This window comes from Channa argus, chromosome 14, assembly GCF_033026475.1.
Source record: "Channa argus isolate prfri chromosome 14, Channa argus male v1.0, whole genome shotgun sequence".
NCBI classification, from domain to species: domain Eukaryota; kingdom Metazoa; phylum Chordata; class Actinopteri; order Anabantiformes; family Channidae; genus Channa; species Channa argus.
In genome coordinates this window covers 5,816,951-5,834,600 of record NC_090210.1, presented here as the reverse complement: position 1 = coordinate 5,834,600, position 17,650 = coordinate 5,816,951, and the positions used below count along the sequence as shown (strand labels likewise).

The 17,650-nt window shown below is 38.9% G+C and overlaps 2 protein-coding genes and 1 long non-coding RNA gene across 6 annotated transcripts; 2 read left to right on the top strand and 1 right to left on the bottom strand.

Moving 5' to 3' along the window:
* The first annotated feature begins 461 nt into the window (after positions 1-461).
* On the top strand, positions 462-9,452 carry LOC137140529 (cullin-3-like). Of its 2 annotated transcripts, XM_067528746.1 has the most exons (16): positions 464-712; positions 2,885-3,082; positions 3,355-3,468; positions 4,522-4,682; positions 5,191-5,305; positions 5,399-5,627; positions 5,771-5,916; positions 6,050-6,226; positions 6,337-6,507; positions 6,653-6,760; positions 6,993-7,117; positions 7,228-7,324; positions 7,425-7,559; positions 7,709-7,895; positions 8,545-8,690; positions 8,873-9,452. In XM_067528746.1, the coding sequence occupies exons 1-16, from the start codon at positions 653-655 to the stop codon at positions 9,002-9,004; spliced, it is 2,301 nt and encodes a 766-aa protein (XP_067384847.1). In that variant the 5' UTR covers positions 464-652; the 3' UTR covers positions 9,005-9,452. The 2 variants fall into 2 exon arrangements, with proteins under 2 accessions (XP_067384848.1, XP_067384847.1); XM_067528747.1 differs by lacking the exon at positions 7,709-7,895 and having other exon boundaries at positions 462-712; positions 8,873-9,012.
* Positions 9,453-9,882: 430 nt separating this feature from the next.
* Positions 9,883-12,813, bottom strand: LOC137140535 (uncharacterized). 2 transcript variants are annotated; one of them, XR_010916456.1, is made up of 4 exons: positions 12,589-12,813; positions 12,053-12,188; positions 11,890-11,972; positions 9,883-10,592 (listed from the first exon to the last, which is right to left on the bottom strand). It is a non-coding gene; the product is annotated as an uncharacterized lncRNA (long non-coding RNA). The 2 variants fall into 2 exon arrangements; XR_010916455.1 differs by having other exon boundaries at positions 12,053-12,813.
* A 151-nt stretch (positions 12,814-12,964) lies between these two features.
* Positions 12,965-17,504, top strand: LOC137140534 (AP-1 complex subunit sigma-3-like). 2 transcript variants are annotated; one of them, XM_067528788.1, is made up of 6 exons: positions 12,965-13,120; positions 14,565-14,743; positions 14,905-15,013; positions 15,744-15,881; positions 16,626-16,687; positions 16,846-17,504. In XM_067528788.1, the coding sequence occupies exons 1-5, from the start codon at positions 13,118-13,120 to the stop codon at positions 16,665-16,667; spliced, it is 471 nt and encodes a 156-aa protein (XP_067384889.1). In that variant the 5' UTR covers positions 12,965-13,117; the 3' UTR covers positions 16,668-16,687; positions 16,846-17,504. The 2 variants fall into 2 exon arrangements, with proteins under 2 accessions (XP_067384889.1, XP_067384890.1); XM_067528789.1 differs by lacking the exon at positions 16,626-16,687 and having other exon boundaries at positions 12,966-13,120.
* The last annotated feature ends 146 nt before the right edge of the window (positions 17,505-17,650 follow it).

Here is a 17,650-nt window from a genome sequence, read left to right as displayed (position 1 = left end):
TTCAGTAATGAAAAAAAAAATCATGAAAATAAGGTATAGAGGCAGACTTACTGATGTCTAGTGGCGAAACATCAACTGCAGAGATCTCTGTATGGCAAAAACACTGAACATTTGTTGAGTTCCATATTCCAATTGAGCAAATAACAAAGTAATTCCACAGGACAATTATAAAGGAGAAAGCTACACACTCAACACAACACTACTACCTTGCAGCCCACCTCCGTCCATTAGCTCCAATAACTGTAAACAGTTTCCTTGACAACTGGTAAGGCAAACTTCAAAGGCAAACCCCTCAAAGGAAAACACTTCAAAGGCAGTTGTACATACATAAGGCTTTTATGTAAACACTGAATAACAAATTGCTTACTAAAACACAAACATTCATAATTGCTAAATTACTCGGTAAGAGCCAGCTCTTTTAAGGGATCCGAGCCAAAAGAGCCAAATCTTTGAAAAGAGCCGGAACTCCCATCACTAAAGCTAACATTAGCCCAAAGCCACTGAGAAGTGCGAGTGATAACAACACAACAGATCGACCTAATTCCCAATAGGGAGGTCACTGAGTTTCCCTGTCGCAGAAACTAGCAAACTAGTCGCTGCCTTTCATGTAGACTTTAAGCCAAAAAGGAAACGAACGTCGTTTTACCTAATCATGTCCAACCTCAAAGGCAGCACAAAGAAGGACACCAAGATGAGGATACGAGCCTTTCCTGTAAGTTTTTACGGGCTTTCTTAGCGCCGAGACGCTAACTGTGAGACTCTAGTACCGGGGATGACAAGTCTTTATGCTAGCAACTGCCTATTAGCAAGCTGAGCTAACGACAAAACGTTGAAACTGCTATTAGCTGCACAAATGATCTATAGCTAGTGCATAACAAATGCCCTTAGCTCAGGTTGTTCAACATTAGCTATTTTTCTGGTATGAAAATGCCATAGTCGGTTGACATGAGCTAATGTTAGCTTATGCGGAGAAACTTCTTCAGTGACAGACTTGCAAATAGTAACATTTGCTAAGCTAGCGGTGTAGCAGGCCTTAATGTTAGCTGACTGTGTTAGCTAAGTTGTACTCAGTCAGCAATTATCATTACGCTATGGTTACGGGAAGGTCTTTTGCTGCTATTTAATTGCAGCACGTATTAGAATTAATTTGTTATAGGTGGTAATTAATCATGTACTAGTATTGGCTTGAGAGCTAACGTAACTTTATGCTAACATTAGATTATAGTAAACATGCCAACGCTAACGTAGTTGATGTTGTTTACGTTGTTGTCCAGCTAACTGGGCTTTATTACATATTTACATGATCAGATTATTCTATATTATGAACGCAGGTGTCATGCTGTGCGATTTCCATTCTGCCCAGGCACTGAAACACCCTTCCATTCCTCCGTGTTATTCATTGTGGTTGTTACCATAATAAGTATTCACTGCGCTTGAGAAGTCTCACCTTTATGTATTACAACATGGACTCATGGACGATTTAATTACCCTTTTTTGTATATAAGAAATGTATTTTTTTTAAAAGCCAAGTGGATACATACAGTAACTGCAAGATCATTTAAATTAATTTTAAAATATAGCAAGATGAACCAGGACAGTAGTGTACACACAGAGCCTCTCCCATCTCAGCCACAAAAAGTTGATCCTTTCAAATGACTAATGGGTGTCCGTCCCTAGTCTCCTTCCTGCAGCCTGTCATAGACCGGTTTATACCTCGGCCATTTTCCTTTCATTTCATAATGATGGTTTTAACTGCACTCTGAGGAATATTCAATGACTTGGAAATGTTATCTGCTGAATGTAATGTCCCCGGCCGGCTGTGACCTTTCTGTGTGAAGTTTGCATGTTCTCCCCATGCTGCTTGCGTGGGTTTCCTCCAGATACTCCAGTTTCCTCCCACAGTCCAAACACATGCACATTAGGTTATTTGGTGAATCTAAAATTACCTGTAGGTGTGCATGTGAGTGTGAATGGTTGTTTGTCTGTGTATGTCTTACTGTGGCCCTGCAGTCTGGCAGTCTGTCCAGGGTGTACCCCACCTATCACCCAATGACAGCAGGGATAGGCTCCAGTCCCCCCTGCAACCCACATAGGATAAACAGTGAAAGATAATGGATTGATGGATGGATTGATGAATGTAATGTTGTCCCCTTGTTATCTGCTTTTCAGTAATCTGTTTGCAGAGTGTTCTTTTGTCTCCATTGTAATTTGTAGTACTTAGTCAGAAAACCATTTCACCAGTAATTGGACCGTCCAGTTACAGGTGTATTTATAATACTGTCATTCAAACTCATTCACTGCACTCAGGTGTTTAACTGTTTAGCTAACTGTATGAGACCAGTTGGTGGCACTAGTGATGAGCAAGATGAGTTAAAGCTGTAATTAACTTTTTAACACCTAATAAATGCTCATCTTTCCATATGAAAACACTGAGCAATAATTTGAGTTAAACAGACATTTCATTTGAAAAGCTGTGGTTAGTTAATTTTCATAAGGTATGTAGATATAAATCAGTACAAGGTAGATTCTGATACCTCAACTCTAAATATTTGGCGACTATTATTTGCTAGGTGCTTTTTAATTTGCTACTATATGCTTGCAAAGTTTTCGGAAACAGAATATTGGAGGCATCACCTGATGCCACCTACATTAAGAAAAACAGCAAGTACCATAAATATTATTTGCTGTCACACTTAAGTTTCCCTATGAACATCATTAATCTAACAACTCAGGCTATCTCACTGTTGTCCACACTGCAAGTAAGAAATGCTTGTTTAATGTGTAAATAAATGAAAAGGTGTGTTTTGGAATGTAGTACAATATGTTTACATTATGTAAAAGTAATAATGAACAGACTCTTTTCACTGTTTTTGATCATCCATAGATGACAATGGATGAGAAGTATGTGAACAACATCTGGGACCTCCTAAAGAATGCCATTCAGGAGATCCAGAGGAAGAACAATAGTGGACTGAGTTTTGAGGAGCTGTACAGAAATGCCTACACCATGGTACTCCACAAGCATGGCGAGAAGCTCTACACAGGTCTAAGGGAGGTTGTCACTGAGCATCTCATCAATAAAGTAAAGAACCTACGTTTTTTTAATGCAGCTTTTGTTTCAAGAATTATTCAATGAACATTATCAATTTTGTCACTTGTGAGACAACAAAAACTAAGGTAGTCATTACTAGTAAGTCACTTTATTTTAGGCTTACATTCTCTGATCTTCTCTCAAAGTTTAAGAATGAAAAATGTAATTGTATGCGAACACATAAATGTGAAGCTGTTTTAAATCTCCCTTCGCCTCATTCCCATATTTGTCTATATTTGTGTCTGATGTGTTCCTATTTTCAGGTACGAGAAGATGTCCTCAACTCCCTTAATAATAACTTTCTACAAACATTAAATCAGGCCTGGAATGACCATCAAACGGCCATGGTTATGATTAGAGATATTCTCATGTACATGGTAAGTAGGCTTTCTTCTGTGGCCAACATTCTCCTACATCCCCGTTCTGAACTTTGATTGTAAAGTGCTATTTATTTTATTTGTGGGCCTAACAATAAGCCCTGGTTGCCGTATTTATTTGTGTAGCTGGAAATATGGTGAAACTTGTTGATTTATGGTTGCCAGCAGTATGTCCAAAGTGGTGTGTCTGTGCGAGTGAGTGAAGCCTTGAGATGGATACGTGTGGAGGATTACCAATAGTACAGCCAGTACAGGGACTGGACAGCGCCAGTAGGGTTTTTTTTTTGTTCTAGGCTCTCGTTTTTCCTGTCAGAGCTTTACCCTGGACAGTTAGCTTACTCTTCACCTACTGCAGAGTCACAGTCTGCCATTGTTAGTCCCCTGTTCCCTACTGCTTTGCATAGTAATATAATATAATGTTTACTTTAATGAAGACAAAAGTATGGGTATCTAAAAGCCACACTCCCAAAAACTCCTAAAATAGGGTGTTAAAAGTCAAAAGGACTAAAAGTCATGACTTCTTTACACATATTTTAAAAATATGGCAATGCAAATAAGATTTTTATTTTTTTAGTCCTTTCGGTTTATCCCATGAGTTCAGGGTCGCCACAGCGGAACATTGTCCGCATGTTGATCAGGCACAGTTTTTCGTGCCCTTCCTGACGAATGCAAATAAGATTATACCTCTCTCATATTATATACCTCATAAGTTTGTTGTCTAATAAAAAATAGCATTTTATTACACAAATCCTCCTTGGGCCAGATTGATTTGCATTGGTAGCTAATGTTTAGTTTTTTTTACAATGTCTAAAATAAAGAATATTGGAAATACATCAATACATGACTCATCAAGAGGATGAATACCTTTCACAACAAAATTACATGACTAAACATATACAATAGAGTTATGTGTGCTTTTCAGGTGTCTTATATCTTTGCACTGTATGTCTGCATCTATATGAATGTAAATGAGTCAGATTTAGGCAATAATACTTCTGTTCATACATACCATTTCTAATGTCTGTCTCTGCATTCTCACCTCTCTAAAACAAGGACCGGGTCTATGTTCAACAAAACAATGTGGAGAACGTGTACAACCTTGGCCTTATCATATTTAGGGACCAGGTCGTACGATATGGCTGCATTCGAGACCACCTGCGACAGACTCTACTGGACATGATTGCTCGTGAGAGGAAGGGAGAGGTTGTAGACAGGTAAGTAGAAGTGATACTGTACTACTTGATAATAAAGCATTATTCTAACTGATTGATTGATAGGTCTAACTATAGGTCTGCTGTACCACAAACTAGTCTATAGAGAAGAAAATAATTAGCTGTTTCTTGCTTTTATAGATTGAACCTATACTGTGTGTTTTAACTTTAGTTAAATATTCTGCACTTATATAGTGCTTTTCTACCTATTGCCACTCAAAGCGCTTGAGACTGCTTCTTATTCACCCATTCACACTCACAATCACACACATACTAACACACCGGTGAGGGAGCTGCTGTGCAGCTGGCCAACACTCACCGGGAGCAAATAAGTTGGGGTTCAGTGTCTCGCTCAAGGACAACAACTATGAGATTGGTGGACCACCGCTCTACCTTCCTGCGCCACAGTCGCCCCATAGTTGCAGTTTACTTTTTCATAGTGATTTTAAATAAATAATGTATTTGTTATATACATTTTTAATTGACTACTTTTTGCTATTATTCGTTGCAGGGGGGGCATTAGAAATGCCTGCCAAATGTTAATGATTCTTGGCCTGGATGGCAGGTCTGTATATGAGGAGGACTTTGAGGGCCCTTTCTTAGATATGTCAGCTGAATTCTTCCAGGTGAAGCTTTTCTCTTTTTTTCAGGGTGTTTATATTTTTACAATCTCTGCTAAGCCTTGATAATAAAATAACTCAACTTATCTGCTCTTATAGATGGAGAGCCAAAAGTTCCTAGCTGAAAACAGTGCCAGCGTCTACATAAAAAAGGTAGAGGCCAGAATAAATGAAGAGATTGAGCGAGTTATGCACTGCCTGGACAAGACAACGGAGGAGCCCATTGTCAAGGTGGTGGAAAGGGAGCTCATTTCTAAGCACATGAAGACCATTGTAGAGATGGAAAACTCAGGCCTGGTTCATATGCTCAAGAATGGGAAGACAGAAGGTAAAAGTATTGCTTCACTGATGGTTTTCTCTGCATTTGACCCTGATTATAATTTAAAATTAAAACCAAAGGAATTTCACAAAGCTATTTGTCATTTGTCTTGTTATTTTTTTCCCCTTTTCCACACTGTTTCTCTCTCATAGATCTGGCATGTATGTACAAGCTGTTCAGCCGCGTGCCAAATGGCCTTAAAACAATGTGTGAGTGTATGAGCTCTTACTTGAGGGAGCAAGGAAAAGCTCTGGTGTCAGAAGAGGGAGAGGGCAAGAATCCTGTTGATTATATCCAGGTATGCAGGTTGAAAAGTGTCTAAAACCACAACTTTGCATTTCTTTTCTTAAAGAACCACAATGAACTTATCAATGAGAGGGAAATATGTTGGTTTAAATTATATGAGCTCCTTGTAATTGCCTCCTGACCAGGGCCTGTTAGACCTGAAGACACGATTTGATCGTTTCCTCCTTGAGTCCTTTAACAATGACAGACTCTTCAAGCAAACCATAGCTGGAGACTTTGAGTATTTCCTCAACCTCAACTCCCGTTCCCCAGAATATCTATCACTCTTTATTGATGATAAGCTCAAAAAGGGAGTCAAAGGGGTATGTGGCTTTTTCAATTTTTCATTCAACCTACATATCTAATATTTGTAAGTTTGTTGTGCTAGACATTTGTTTCGTGTTTCTCATAGTTTTCTTTCCTGTGTAACCAGTTGACAGAACAGGAAGTTGAGTCGATCCTTGATAAGGCCATGGTGTTGTTCAGGTTTATGCAGGAGAAGGATGTGTTTGAAAGGTACTACAAGCAGCATCTGGGACGCAGGCTCCTCAGCAATAAGAGTGTTTCCGATGACTCAGAGAAGAACATGATCTCTAAACTCAAGGTAAAATAATGAGAGTTTTGGATATAGATGCATATGCACATCCCTTGTACTGTTCCTCATTTGATATCTCTCTGCCTCTCTGCTTCAGTCTGTGCAAATTCCAGTCAGCAGTTTCATTGCTCACTGTTCTGTCTTTCCTTTACAGACGGAATGTGGCTGTCAGTTCACCTCAAAACTGGAAGGCATGTTCAGAGACATGAGCATCTCCAACACTACCATGGATGAATTCAGGCAGCACATACAAACCACATCAGTAAGACACATGCCTTTTTCCAAAAAACAAAACGCTGATTTATTTTTTAAAGAAAGACATGTAAAACAAAACAAAACAAAAACAGTTAAAAAGTACAATTTATAATCTAAATATTGTGAAAGAGGTGCATCTGAATATTAAAGGAAAGGAAAAGTATTGCTGTTGTGTACCAGTCAATATGTATACATTTTTCTGAAATAAATTTTCAAAAAGATCAATGTACCTCTTTCAGGCATCTCTAAGTGGTGTGGACCTCACAGTAAGAGTCCTCACTACTGGCTACTGGCCGACACAGTCAGCAACTCCAAAATGTACCATCCCACCTGCTCCTAGACATGCTTTTGAAGTCTTTAGAAGGTAATGCTCATAATTTACTCAGCTGTTTTCTTATACATAAAATTGAAGTGGTCCTTGTTGTTTTGTGGTTTCTAAAAAAAAAAAAAGTGCTCCTCGTTTTTATTTTGCAGGTTTTACCTTGCTAAGCACAGTGGTAGACAGCTCACGTTGCAACACCACATGGGTGGGGCAGACCTAAATGCAACTTTCTATGGGGCTGTTAAAAAGGTAGATGGTAGATAAATTTAAATTTGGACAAAAGTCAATGTTTCTATATAGACTTATTTTTGTATAAGTTTGAGATTTTTCTTCCCTACCTCATCTGCAGGAGGATGGTTCAGAAGTGGGTGTAGGAGGTGCCCAGGTGACAGGGTCAAACACTCGGAAGCACATACTGCAGGTCTCAACCTTTCAGATGACCATCCTCATGCTCTTCAACAACAGAGAAAAGTGCACTTTTGAGGTGGAGACAAAGTGTCTTTATCCAACTATTTTCTCTATGGAGGCTATTTGTGCTTATTTTGCACACTTTCAAGTGAGCTCAAAGTTCAACTTAAATAATGTGTAACAATGTTTTTAGAACTTTATTTCCCCTTCTGTTCTGGACCATAGGAGATCCAGCAAGAGACAGATATTCCAGAGCGGGAGTTAGTGCGAGCGTTGCAGTCTTTGGCCTGTGGGAAGCCCACACAAAGAGTTCTTACCAAGGAGCCTAAGTCCAAGGAGATTGAGAATGGCCATGTGTTTACAGTCAATGATCAGTTTACTTCCAAACTGCACAGAGTCAAAATACAGACAGGTGGGCAACGCTTCTGTAAATCAGTGTAGAGAACTGTAGTCTTACCTCTAGAACATCTTCTATCCACTGCTGAAAATTGAAACTTGGCACTATGGAATTACTTCTTCATATGAGCGTACTGTTTCTGTAAGTATTGTTTAAATATCTAGTGTACAGAGCTGAATACACATTTAGGACAAAATGTGAGTATTATCCTCTGTCTACATTATTAACGTAGTTAAAAGCAGTTTTTTAGTTCAAGGAGTGAATATGTGGAATACCTCCAATGTCAATAAAAAAGAATGCAACAATATACTAAAGTTTAAAAAATGGGTTAAAAGAGAAATTATATGTAAATACAAAGATATAAATTGAAAATTCTTGATTGATTCTTGTTGCTAGAAATTAGTTAAGTTGATGTAAAATGTGTAATTATTGAGTAGTGTTATATAGAATTTAGGTAAAGGGGTTGAAAAATAAGCTAAGGCTTCAGTCTGCAGTTCAGTTTGTTAATTTTCTTTGCTGTTGTTGGCGGATGTATTCTCTTTTTCTTCTGATCACCTCAACTAGCTAACTTATAAAAGCTAACCAGTAATTGTTTTGCTTCTTTAATTGGTTAGCTTCTATAATTATCATCCCTGACAATGTTCCTTGTGTTATACTTTCTCAGTTGCTGCTAAGCAAGGGGAATCAGATCCTGAAAGGAAAGAGACACGACAGAAAGTGGATGACGACAGGAAGCATGAGATCGAGGCAGCCATTGTCCGAATCATGAAGTCGAGAAAGAAGATGCAGCACAATGTCCTGGTGGCAGAGGTGAGAAACGCACACAGTGATAAGAAATATGTTGATGTTCTGATTCTATAATTTTGCATTTTTAATCCAGTAGGTTTTCTAACTTCTTTCTCTGCAGCTAAATTTTATTTATTTTTTATTTTTTTTTACTTTAATGTTTATTACAGTTGACTTTTCTTGCATTTTGTGACTTTTGTGTTCAGGTTACTCAGCAGCTCCGGGCACGTTTCCTTCCCAGTCCTGTGGTAATCAAAAAACGTATAGAAGGACTAATAGAAAGAGAATACTTGGCGAGGACACCCGAGGATCGTAAAGTGTACACCTATGTTGCGTAAAGGACAAACTGTGGATGACGGGAGGTAGAGACTTGATGGAGGGGATAGGATTTGTTTGGTTTTTTTGGACTGTTGTTACGCATGGACTGGAAGCTTCTTTTAAAGACAAATTCTAGGAAACTGATTTGTTTTCCCGTACAAAAACACATGAAGTGGGAACCAAATTTTGGCACAGAAAAAAAAATTCAACGAATCTCCATGATTTTCAAATCAGGCCCAGTCTTCCTATTCCCTGTGAGTTTTAACATGGATGGAACGGCATCCAGCTTCAAGCTTTCCACTGTTTTACCCTTGTAGAGATCAAACTTGCAATGAATCCCTTGGGAAAATGTGAATGCACCATGTTTTTTTTTTTTTTGGTTTTTTTTGTTTCAAAACTGTAAAAAAAAATATAAAATTATTAAACAGCTAATGTGGATTGTTAAAAAAATAAAAATTTAAAAAATGAGTATTGATGCTCTGTAACTCTGGTTCCTCCCACAGTCCAAAAACATGGATGAAAAACTGGTAAATTTTTGTTCGAATGGTTGTCTGTCTGTGTACGTCTGTGGCCCTGGTGACCTGTTCAGTGTGTATCCCACCTCTCACCGGATGACAGCTGGAATAGGCTCCAATTCTATAGGATAAGCGGTAACAGATAATAGATGGATGATGCTCTGTAGTTTTTCACCTCATTTACCTGTCAAGAAAACCTAAACTAGCCAAGCACCAAGACTGTAGTCTTGGTGCTTGGCTAACAAAACAAACAAAAAAAGGACCCTACCTTTTTCTTGATGCCATAAGAAATAATGTTTCAAGCTCCACTGCCTCCGTTAGCATTCAGATATTTTAATTGGCATTGATGGTGGTGCATTTAATATTTCCATGTAATTATATGCTTATTTTTTACACCTTTATATAGGAGCTATATAGATTAAGATGCAGCTGGGTAGCTTAACAAAAAGTTTCAACAAAGCATCTGCACAGCTGAGATGTAATCAATGCTTGTTTTGCCATGTAAAACCTGCACATTAGACATTAAAATCATGCATTCCCTATTTTTAATCACAATGATAAGATGACATGTTGTATTCATTCAGCAAGATCTTAAAAAGTCATATGAAATGATTTCACAGTTTAAATCAAGAGGTTGTGGTAAGACTGCACTGGACCAAATATAACAAATGTATTTAATTTTTACAGTATGTAATGGCTCATAGACATATCAGAATTTAGACAAATTCTAATAATAATAATTCAATTGAGTTGTGGAAGGTGCCAGAGGAGCCTTTAAATGTGTTTCAAGTTGTGAGTGAACAGCTCTTGTCAGTTTTTCCAGCTCTGTCATGAAACTTTGAATCTCTTCAGCAGAGGAGTGAGTCCAGGCCAGAGGAAGGTGGGTTGGAACAGGCTTACAATCTGCAACAGGAACAATCTGTCAGAACAAGTGACTGCAAATGATGGTGACGTCAGGGTTTAGCTTGGAAGACTGGCTTGTCAGATTTCATGCTGCGTGTTCTGGCAGCACCCTTAGACAAGGCCAACCATACGACGGGGTTGGCTCCTCACTCCACGCAGCGGAATCTCTCCCCCCATTCGTCTGGTGAAACTGAGGCATAGATGTGGACACAGATGAAAATAGGGGTTTGGGGAGGGGATTCCTAACAAAAACAACAGCTACTGCTGTTCTTGCAGTAAATCAGATCACACAATCAGGAGCCATGGGTTTCCAGTGCAGAATAATGAGAGGAGGACTTCAGGATTAGTGAAAACTAACATTGGAAAGTGCATTTACAGTAGCTGATTCTCAAAGTATGGTATTTGCAGTGCTTTTAATGCACAAAAACCTATTGTCCTATTACTTTTTCATATTTACTGTGAAAGGCAAAACATTTGTCAAATTTATATTTTTCCTTTTAAACTACTGTCAATGTTATGGTACTTTCTATAACATGAACAAAGTGGTGCTTTATAATTAGCACCACGGTTTAAGGTTGTTCTATCTCCTAGATTTCAGTAAATGTTTGGTTTGGTTGGTTTTGAAATTAATTATGCAGTTAAACCAGCACTGGCAGCAATGCAAAACTAAATAAATTTTTTTAGCACTTTTTGAATGAAAGGAACATTTAATAAATGCAATAATTAGATCATTGGCCTTTTGAGTTGGGAATTTAATGAGTACCTGGTGCATCATCCTGGGTGCATCATAGACAAATTAATGAGGGGGTTGGCTTTGGCCCACCTGCTGTTTGTTTCATTATTCTTTACAGCATTTAGGGTATTTTATTTAGCAAATATAATTTTTTTTCAAGCCAAATCCTGAGAGATCTATTTACATTTAGCACCGGCATTCCTCCAGAGCACGCAGTGATCTAACAGGTGGTACCGAGAATAAGCACAGTGTACTTAGACAACAGACACCGCAGAACAAACAAATGCACAATTGTGGTTTTCAAGTGATGCAAATGAGCACTTTCTGCGTGTCCGGCCGTGTATTCATACCACTTTTGGATCCCGGCTAAGTGGTTTAAGATTCTCTGTGAGGATATACAACCTACGAAAATGAGGAAAAGCTTTAGCCATGGTTTCAAATTTAAAACTGATATATACATAGCTACATGAAATACTTGGCTCAAGTCTCACCCATGGTGTTGGTGGCAAAGTTCTTCTCAAGTCTCAGGATCTACCTCTCTCTTATGCATCATACACCCTGCGTTATTTATCTGTTCACAAGTTTACCTCAGACTGCAGAACTACTTTGTCGAGTACCATAACGTTCTAGTGTAAGAAGAAAGAAGTCCAGTTGATGATTCAACTTCCTTATAACTGAGAACGCCCACTGAAGCAGGACTGCTGCTGCTCTCCAATATTGGAGCTGGTGACTCCTGTTCTAGAGAAACACTAACCGTATTCCCAGACACATTGGCGATGTCCACCCGGGCCTCTTCTGTTCTGTCTCTGTTCCTGCACACCATACGGACTGTTCCACCTGGAAAGAAAACAAACTTTATTATCGTTTCTTATCTTTTAACTGTGGATTAAGACAGAACACAAGTCTTCACTATGTACCTTTTTTGGCTATAACCACGGCTGCTTTTCTGAATTCCACTATTGGCTCCACTGATCATAAAAGAGCTTCCCACAGCAGACACATCCTGGGGGTCAAACTCTTCAGATTAAATCTCATACCCCTTCCTGAAGGTACCTGGAAAATACACTAACCAATGTGTATGTGTCAAAATAAAAAGAGGAAAATAGATTTTTTTTTTTTTAAGAGTCACAAGATTGACAATGTCCAATGTTTATCTCCTATCTCCACAGTTTAGCTCCAGGAGAATCCAATGATGTGTATGTCATCCACAATACTCATCAACTGTCAATGGCACTATTGTCATTGTACATAAAGGAGAGTTTGTGTGGTGATACGTGCCATACAGTTATCAGACCTTTCAGATTCATGTATTGTTCTTGCTTCACGATTCAATAAGTGACATGAAGCACAATTTGCAGGGAGTAAATCCTGTTAAGGCAATTTGAACAATACATAGACGATATTTAAATTCACAAAATATCCCTTGACAACATTTCTCTTTGACAGTACTGACCTTGCATCTAGGTGGATTTCGTTCAAAAAGCAGATGGCATTTCTGTACAGAGACATGTTACCAAGTGAACTACTTTTCCCAAAAAGTCCTTGTCAACCCACTGTTACACACCAGTAACAAGCAGGGAGGACGCTTGCTGCTCTCTACCGACCCCGCATGGGAACATCAACTAAGGCTCACCCTGAGACGCAGGTGATAAGCTGCTAGTTCAAGTTTTCTCAGCTCATTCATTAAAACGTAACACCACGTGTTGTTTCGTTAAAGATTGCGGGGGGCTGCTTGATCCGACTGCATCCCTAAAACCCAACTCCACTGTAACCAGTCCAGATGGCTGGGAGGTTTGGTGACGCGTCCGGCAGGCACCGCTCCTCCGCGGCCAGCGGGGCGGAGTTAAACAAGTTCTCACTCATTAGTGTGGACGAGGGACAGATATGTGTACAGCAGGACTGGTTGACCCTTTGTGAGGGTTAAAGTGCTTATTTTTTTTAAATCTCTTGATATCGTTTATTGTTCCTGGCGCCGCGTCAAAATGGTAAGTGTTTGGTGGTTGTTTCCAAGGTGGCGTCAGTCCGCGTCGGCTGTTCACCTGTTACACCTGTTTTAGCTGACAGGTAGCTAAAGCTAAAAACTACACCTGTGCCCGCTTCCTGCTACTCTGAGGCCTGTTGGTTGCTGTTAGGCCATTCAACAGCAGCGATGCTGTGTTTTTTTGTTGAGTTTTATTGTGTGTCTTTGTGTTTGTGTGTGTGCGCCACTTTTTCCGATAGTGTACGTTGCTTTAACTGGTCCCTCAGTAAAAACGGGTTTTGTGACTTTCGTGCGACTCCTTCCTCAGTGGCGGTTCAGTGCTTTTCATAATAATTTGCCTATATGCCGGATCGAGGGGTGCAAACCTCGCCCACACCTTTTGCAGTTCTTTTGCAGACTTTATGTTATAAAGTGTATTTTTTTAATCATAAAATAACCCTGTTGGTGCTTCACCGGCTGTGGCTCTTTTTTTCTGTCTGGTGAAAAAACAGGTGTGTCCTCATCTCAATGAGACTAGGTGAACTCTGACATTCTTCTTATAACTTCCTCTAGGTGGCTCAAAGTCCAAAGCGGAAAATGTCTGTGTGTGTTTTGTTTTTTTTTACTTTGTAGTGTACAGTTGTGTTTGTGAACCCAGCTCTACTGGGCGAAGTAGTGAAACCTGAAAAGCCTTTTGTTGAGCTCTTCAGCTTTACAACAAACGGATTTATAATTTGCATTTTCCTAGTAATTAAGCCCAGTTAGTTGTTAGCTCTCCGGGGGAAATAAGGTGGTGTGTGCAGTGCTAAAGAAAGAAAAATAGAGCTGGAGAAAGTGACTGTGCAAAACCTGTTAATTTGCTCAAACAACACTATCAGCTCCAGCAGATCACCATGATCATAGTTCTTTTCTAAAATTATGCTTTACATAGTATCATAGCCCCAAATCACAAACGTCTACCAGAAGTACATATAGAGGGCACTCTCTATTTTAAACCATCCACCTCTTAGTAGTCTCTCTCACACCAACAATTAGAGGAAGGTGAGAAGGAAATTGTGGGATTTATTTTTCTTATACAGACAGGAATATTAATGTCTTTATTGATATGTGGCCAAATCTATTTCCAGTTCAAGGAAGCACATTCTCCAAACATCCTAAACCCACTCCCTAGATCTTTCAAAAATTGTAAAAGATTTGCCAAACTACCTCTTACTCATTCTGACCTTCACATTTCTCTGTCAAGCCGTTTCCCTTTGATGATGGTGTTTGTTCAGTGGAGTTAGTTTGAACCTTGGGGTGTGTGTGTGTGTGTGTGTGTGTGTGTGTGTGTGTGTGTGTGTGTGTGTGTGTGTATGAGGATCGTTAATAAAATGTGCTCTGCAGTGACTCTGTGGTTGTAAGTCTTCTCTACTGTTCATACGTGCATCATGGTTTTACCTTCTGACCCTGTGCTGTATCTGTGGGGTTAGATGCGATTCCTGCTCCTCTTCAGTCGCCAGGGGAAGCTTCGTCTGCAGAAGTGGTTCACGCCCATGTTAGAGCGCGAGAAGAAGAAGATCATTCGGGACATGACCACCATGGTGTTGGCACGGCCGCCACGCACCTGTAACTTTCTGCAGTGGAAAGACCTCAAGATTATTTACAAGAGGTTGGTGCTACCTCGGTTCCTTTGTTTGTCTCTGTTGAAATATTTTTCATTTTTTTTCTAGGCAGCAAGACCAGTGATCATTTTTTTCACTGACAATTGCACCAACTGCTTATCATGTATCTGTATCTACAACAGTTTATTGCCATTGTCTCTTTCCTCAGATATGCAAGCTTATATTTCTGCTTGGCCATTGAGAACCAGGAGAATGAACTGTTAGCCCTGGAGATAATTCATCGCTACGTAGAGCTTCTGGACAAATACTTTGGCAATGTATTTCATTGTTTTTCACCTTCTACTATTCAGTATGCAACAGTAGACTAAAGCATTATGCTGAAATGTGTCACAAAATGCTAATCAATAAATTAAACAGCGATTTTAACCACGCACATTTGTTTACGTTCTCCTTTTAAAAGATTGGCAAGGCCTATTATTTTGTTTTGCTTCGCTCTGAAGACTTTAGCGGTTAAAATCAAGAGAAACATGAGAGAAAAGTTCAGAAGTTTTAGCTTTTATCGATGTATTTGCACATAGATATGCTTAACAGCACAGAACATTGCATCCTTTGTTTCTGATGATCCAAATTTTAATGAGCAAAAGTATTGCTGCCGTGGGGTGTCCTATAGGATTGACTGCTCAAACAATAAATAATTTTGAATGACCACTCTCGGTTTTAGCTTTGGTATGTTCCTGTGTAGACTGTATTTGTTTTTAAAGAATACACGACATGAAAACCATGCAGCTGTTTAAAGGAGAAAACCGTTTTTAAAACTTTAGGTCTGATACAAATGGTAAGGTAGTCTGTGTTGTTGATTGTATCAAGGTGTAAAGACACAACATAAAAAATAATTTCAGAATGTTTTTCTCATACCCAAATGTTGATGGTGGACAACAAATTAACTGGTGCCGTTGCCCTTTAAATACCATGTAGGGAACTTTGTAAATTCTGCGCTGTGATCTGTCGTATTTTAAGATAACCAAATCATTTACTACCTCCTCCCAGGTGTGTGAGCTGGACATAATCTTTAACTTTGAGAAGGCCTATTTTATCCTGGATGAGTTTCTAATGGGAGGCGAGATACAAGAAACCTCCAAACAGATTGTGAATCGCTCTATTGAAGCTTCAGACATGTTACAGGAGGTGGGTTGCTCCCCCCAGCCCCCCCCCCCCCCCCCCCCACACACACACACACACACAAAACACAAGGCGTGGCCTGCATCTGTGGCTCAAGCATTTGTTGCAGGGCTCACCAGAATGTAAGAAATTAGCCACATGTTTTGACAAGTAGTTATTGATGATTTATAACTTTTTGGTTTTTCATCTCGGCAGTAGGGCACTCAGAAATTGCTGACGTTGGCTTCTTTGTATTGTGCCAATCAAAACTCTTATCATGAATCTTCTTTCAAGCTCCACTAAGGGAGAATTCTTCAATTTACTTATCTGAGTGGAAATGTACCAGCAAGTGTTCAAAAAGTCAGTGTCATAATGAGTTTATTAACAGTGGTGTTGCTGAGTCCCTGGTGTTTTTCTAATAGTTAATAGGCTTGTGGTTATTAGCTGTTGCTGCTTTTCTATACGGTAGTTTTCTGCTGCTGTTTTTCTAACTTGTAAGTGTGTCTCTCTCTCCCTCTCTGTCTCTCTCGTGGTTTCTCTCTCTCTCTCTCTCTCTCTGAGTAGTGTTACTGCCAGTGAGAGACAGGTTACGTTGTAATGTGCTATAGGTGTGAAGTGTTTGACTGATTCTTCCTGCTTTACCTGTAGGTCCGTGGTTCTGTGTGGTGCCCTAGTTTTAACTGGGTGTGTTGTTCTGAGTAGAAAACTTTTACTTAGGCTTGGATTATGTGCAGTTTAGCCTCCCATTCATTGTAACCATTATCGCTTCAGGATGACAACAGTGAGTGGTATGAGGTGGAGCTGTTTGGATGACCTTGAATATGGACAGAAAGGTTAGATGTTCTGCTTGTGTTAGTTACCTATAGTGTTTTGGTGTGCGTAGCACTTTATAACAGGTGATGTTAAATGTGTGCCTGTAAATAGTAATTGTATCCTATACATATTTAAGATGCTGATCCTGCTTTTTTTTGTCTTTTTGTTCTTTTTTTAGACTATGGAGGAGTATATGAGCAAACCTGCATTTTAACCTGTGGAAAGAGGGACCATAAAGGGGAGAAATACAGGAACCAAAAGTACTGTATATTAGTCAAACAATAACTGTTTTATATTTTTATTGAACACTAAAAATGAAATGGCTGTATTTTTAAAGTCTACGTGCCGTCTGCCTAAAGTATTGCTGCAATATTACTTCATTTGAGAGTTTGTCATGCACTCAAATGAAGGAGAGGTTTGGGAAAGTAATGTCTTCACATTGATTACCATTCATTTAAATGTAAATGAAGTAATAATAGAAAGTCGGATGTAAAAATCATAATGATGAAGTGTTTCTAGATTTTCAACTTTGTTACATTTATATTTAAATTTCACTTAATGGTTTATTTACAAAAACAGGTTAATTTAAACACACTTTTCTACTCCGCACTGTTAGTTAATATTTTAAAAACAAAGATGTTTTTATTAGCAGCATCTGACTCATTTTGAATGAGACTGATGAATGTCATGCTTCTAGTCTGTATAACAATGCTTATGTGTGGAGCCTTAGTCTTTAAAAGAAGCCGTTAAGTGGGTGTCAATATCAGTTTTTTTTTTTATAATGTAAAATGTATAATGTTGGAGCTTATGATTAAAATAGGGATTTTTCTAAACAGACTGCTATGAATAATTGTCTTTAATATTATTGCATATTTATTTGTTTGATGTCAAAAATATTCAAAGAAATTAATTTTAGTCAACATGAGCCCAGAACTGTCTGTGGTGTTGAAGACTTTTAATAAGGCAACACACCTCAGCAAGAA